Raw genomic sequence first — 5,552 nt, forward strand, 5'->3', positions numbered from 1 at the left:
TCTCTCTCTCTCTCTCTCTCTCTCTCTCTCTCTCTCTCTCTCTCTCTGTGTGTGTGTGTGTGAGTGTGTGTGTGTGTGAGTGTGTGTGTGTGTGTGTGTGTGTGTGTGTGTGTGTGTGTGTGTATGAAGTAAGTAATCATATTTTAAATAGTTCCTCTGTAGCCGCGTAGTCGACAGTCTTCAACCAATTTTGCAATTTAGACTTCAGTTCGTAACTACATAACATTGAAGTGAAACTGCGAAAACTCACTTCTATTAAAACCAGTTGACCTCACTACAATAACGGCTAAAGCTGCCAACAGATAGACTGCGCGTCGGCAGTTAATGCGTGCAATCGAGACTTCAACTACGTGCAGACGAGACTTCAACTGCGTGCAGTTGTGACTTCAATTGTAAGCGTTGGCTGCAGTCGATGTGAATGATTAAAAGTATAATAAAAATAAGTACAAGTTAACATGTTTTTTGTGCCTGATATTATCTATAACCTGATCCTTAGAAGTAACGGCAAAAGGTAACGATTAGTGTAGTATTTAGAGTATAATAATATGTAAAGTATAGCATATAGCATGTATATAGTATACTTTATTACCTTATTATAATAAGATTTATGTATTGTCGATGTAGACAACATACAGTTTGACTCAAACCTTAGTGGCTTTTAAATGTTGTAATAATTGTTTGTTTTGTACATATGCTATTGATTGGTAATAAATTTAAAACAAAAAGATTACTCGAGGATTTAATCAACTTAATTTTTTTTTATTTAAGTTATTTTTTTTAGTTAATTTAAGTTGATTGTTTGGTGAACTTGTCTCGACGGATTTATAAAATATTTGCTTACATTTATGATCGCAAATCCCACCGCGGAGTATAGTCGGGGCTTATGGACGTGAACTTGTCGACAAATGAAGTGAGAATTTCGTTAGTGATATGTTTATTTCCTTAATAAAAAGTAAAGTCTGCCTTAGAAATCCAAAATGTTCTGAATACATAGTGACAAACTGCAAATAACGTCTTCCATTTCGACTGCAACATTTTTTTGTATACGAAGTGACGGGACAAACAAGTCGTGCGTGTGATGGGAAACGACACGTCTGACCATAGCAATTGCAATGCCACTCATAACTTTGAATCACAAAGATCTAAGGGACACTGCCACTGTGCTCATCAGCCTTAGACATAAGTTGACAAGACCCATGTGCCTGTAATTTTACCAGCACTCTTACAATTCAAAATCGGAACGCAGTATGCTTACTGTACTGCTTGGCGGCAGAAATAAGTAAGGTAAGTACAATGAACTCGTAATATAGCCGCACAGCCATAAATGCTTGAAATCATTGTCGATTGCATGCGATCATAGGTACATGTCGAATTCATGTTTGCAGTCCGTTCAGTAGCAGCCTAACTCTTGCCGCGGAAAATGGTAATCACTTAACCATTTCGATTGATTGCACCTTCCACTTCAAATCAATTGGATGTAATTTAAAATTGATGAATTAGTTTTTAAGAACCTAATTTTAATCAATATTCACTTTGTTAAAAATAGATGCTTCTAATTTTTGACAAAAAATAAAACACTTTATAAATATACCGAATTTTTAAGTTTTCGCTGGTGACCTAAAAAAAGAGCCCGAAACATAGGTTTGTAGATCCAAAAAATAGTTTTATTTCCAATAAGTTTGTACAATTTCAAACTTTAATAAAAACAACTTAACATTTATACATTTTAATAGACTTCATGTTTATTTACTAAACGAATTTATGTAGTATTTCAACCTGTGACCATGTAGGTAACCGTTCTGAAATATCGGGGAAAATAAAAAGTTTTACCTTAATAACATACAAAAAAGTTTTCATTCTAGAAAAACTTTTTAAATAGTTTCCAACGCTGACCGTGATAAGTCAAGAAAGAAAAAAATTAAAAGTTTTCATAAATATAAAGCAAAAACAGCCTGTATATTTGTCTCAAAATTTTAACAAAATAGCGATTTCCATTTCCAGAAACAAAATGTTTTTTTAATCACGTGTAATGGCATTTCCGGAATTTAATTCGTAAAAATAACGCGTGTTTTTTTATATATTAATACAAAGGTCAAATATAACCGTCTTTTGTCAAACGTCTTTTTTTTCTTCACAAAACAATTGCATCATGTTATTATCGGTTTATGGTTTAAACTCTGTAGTGTTGTACTTACCAAACGATCGGTAGCCATGTCGAAAATAAGAATCTTAGGTGGACATACACGGCGGAAATCGTCAAGACTGGTGATGACTCCAGAATCGAGGACCCAGAGGCGGTTGCACCTATCAGCTCGGATACGGTACACAGAGATAAGTCCGGTACAGTTGATGTCTCCACGACCTGCCGTGTGCCATGACCAATCGGGGTATGCCTGCAGAGAAGAAGAAAATATGTATTATTACTATATTTTAGCTCTCTTCTCGATATAGGCTTGCTAAAAAGATGTTAGTTGCTAAACGCTAAGGCGTGTTAACAACAGCAAGCTACAAAAACGGCCAAATGCTTTTGTTCTTTTTTTTTCAAACATTGTAACATCAAACTACTAATGTTTATAAACATATGTTGGTCATTGGATGTTAATAATCAGTAAATAATAAAAATAATCAGTACAGAATACAAAAAAAACGACCTCAAAAGTCATTCATCCCCCAGTTTGCCACCCTTAGAGCTGGAATATTTTCTTGAAATTTAAATGAGACCACTATTGAGGTACCCTCTTTCCAACAAAAAAAGAATCATCAAAATCGTACAAAATAATCAGTGCAGAGTACTAAAAAAACCTACCTCAAAAGTCATTCATCCCCCAGTTTGCCACCCTTAGAGCTAGAATATTTTCTTCAAATTTAAATGGGACCACTACTAAGATACCCTCTTTCCAACAAAAAAAGAATCATGAAAATCAGTTCACAAATGCTGGAGTTATCGCGTAATATACATAAAAAAAACAGTCTAATTGAAAACCTCCTCTTTTTCTGAAGTCGGTTAAAACCATGGCCGTTTTTGTAACTTCTTGCTCGATTTTCTCAGAGGAATCTTAATTCAAGCAAAAACATAAAACAATTTCAAGTGTATTTTGTTTCGTCTTTCAATAAAATAATTTTAATTAAAATTAATTGCAGCGTTATTGGGATTTAAACTGGTAGGCTGTCATAGTCAATGCGGGTTGGAGACTTCACACGTTTTCCGAGAGTTGTGAACCTTCTTCGACATGCAGGTTTCATCACGTTGTTTTCCTTCACCGAAAAGCTCTTGGTAAATTTCAAATTCAATTTCGCACATAAATTCCGGGAACCTCAAATGTGGGAGCCAACATTCGAACCCACGACCGCGAGAGGCGACAGGTCAAACCATTACGCACCACGGCTTAGCCCACTTTAACGAAGTGCATTTCCCAAATTGGTCCCAACTTCACCCAGCACCCACAGTGGAAACACTTGGGTCTCCGAGGTAGACAGTGTGTAATTCGTGTCTAAATTTCTAACGCCAATTTTGAGTTCATTACAAAACAATGCTCGCTAAACAAAGTTTAATAGACTTTGTTTCACTCCATCAATATTCTTAATAAGCACAAGGTGACTTGATCGACGCCGATCGTGACCACTGGACGGAAAATGTTATAACCGAATGTGGCATACAAATCAGTTATAATACAAACACAAAGAATCTAATTTTAGATTTTAGGTATCGCTCTACTCACGGACAAATACAAGTCAAGGAGTACATCTACCCTGCCTATTGTCATAACGTCATAGGTGTTTTCTTAGGAAAAATTTATTTCTTCATGCGTCAAAAGTGCCTATTTCACATATGTCAAATTCATAAAAATAATACGAACTATGTACATGAAACTAATTATGTATATTATGTCACATTTTATAACTCTTCTATTCAAGTATAAAAAAGTTATACAGACTAATTTAGTACCTAGCAAATATAGGTACGTGTGTCGCTTACTACCGGGTCCACGGCTTGTTCGTCCCGTTGACAGGACGAACAACTCATGGGCCTGGTGGTAAGCGACACGCCTATCTATAATAGATGCAATGCCACTTAAAGCTTTAGATCACAATGATCTGTGAGGCATTGCGAGTACTTTCACCAGCACCTTTACCCTTCAAAACCGTGCAATAATGCTCATATTATTGCTTGGTATCAGAAATACATGCGTATAGCTATAATGCTTCCGTAAACTACATAGTTTACGGAATATACATATATTCTTCACAGAGAACTATGTATATTTTATTTTACAGAGAGCTCTACTTCTGCTAAATATTGTATTAATAATAAAATCGGTTGCAATTGAAACATCCCCGCTTCATTAAAAAAAAGAAAAAGTAACAAACATTAAAATAAATTAATACAAACAAATATAACTATATAAGATTTACCACAATTTCTTAAAAAGGTCACTTCGATATTTATGTCACTATGTTATTTATCTTTTAGTTTATGAAACTTTACTGAATATCCATGTCATGTATATATGTATATTGTGTATACACATTTGTAAAACACGTAGAAAATTTTTTTAAGGAAGTATTTTCTAGAATACTACGTACTTCCCTGGACGAACTCTTTCAGAAGGAGCTCTAGAATTTTTTAAATTTCCGATGAACCTACTACCAACTCATATGTGTTATTTTTTGGATACGTGTTATACTTTGTCTATTCCGTTTGCTGATAATGATTGTAGGGGAGTATATTAATATAAAATATTCGTATTTTTTCTTTTTTTTGTATGCATTGCCAGTGGATCTCTAACATACTCATGTATGACGGTGCAAAGCTTACTAAATACTCTAATACACATGTATTTCTTAGCTTGTTATAGTAATAGGGGTCTGTCGTATACATTGGTATACTCAGTCAGTACCTGAGGGAGAAATACTTATTGGTGGTTGATTATTACGGTAATGATGTACACACTTCTTTTTTGTTTTTTTAGCCTTTCTTTTTTATATAATCTATTTATCTGTAATGTATTATGTATTATTTCTATTCTTTTTCTTTTTAGTTTTCCTTTATATTTTATCATCATTTTATTTCCTTATTTTAGCTGTACTAGACAGCTTATGTTTCTAATTATATTTATACATTATGCAAATGACTATCATATTTTTAAGATTTGCAATTTTCTTACTTTATACATATATCACTATGCATGCTATTATTAACATAACCCGCATTTGTTCCTCTTCATTGCGTCTCTTACTATTTTGTTGAAAAATTTTATAAAAGGTAAATATTCGTATTCGAATCTGGGCTCGGGAACCCTGCACGTCGAAGAAGGTTCACAACACTCGGTATACGTGTGAAGCCACTAACCCGCATCGGGCCAGCGTGGCGAACTATGGCCTAAGCAATATAGATCAATGACAAAAATGTTGAAATTTGTACCTAACTCAGTAGGTAATTTAACAACTTGAAATACATAAACCGATCTCAGCCGGTCTGTTTACTTGCTAAATGCCAAGTGAAGTCAGAATTAATTATTGAAGGCCGTCGGTTTATGAGTTACTTTCATAGC

General features: G+C 34.3%; 1 protein-coding gene across 1 annotated transcript in view; it reads right to left on the bottom strand.

The window, feature by feature from the left end:
• LOC113228684 (major royal jelly protein 1-like) overlaps positions 1 to 2,402 on the bottom strand; it is a gene marked incomplete at its 5' end in the record, with an annotated part of 34,744 nt that extends 32,342 nt beyond the window's left edge. Inside the window, one exon of the mRNA XM_026462039.1 lies at positions 2,196 to 2,402. Coding sequence (XP_026317824.1) covers positions 2,196 to 2,402 — 207 coding nt within the window. The remainder of the gene's footprint in view (positions 1 to 2,195) is intronic.
• Between the last annotated feature and the right edge of the window lie 3,150 nt (positions 2,403 to 5,552).

Source organism: Hyposmocoma kahamanoa, unplaced genomic scaffold, assembly GCF_003589595.1.
Source record: "Hyposmocoma kahamanoa isolate Upper Pololo Valley unplaced genomic scaffold, ASM358959v1 236, whole genome shotgun sequence".
Classification (NCBI taxonomy): domain Eukaryota; kingdom Metazoa; phylum Arthropoda; class Insecta; order Lepidoptera; family Cosmopterigidae; genus Hyposmocoma; species Hyposmocoma kahamanoa.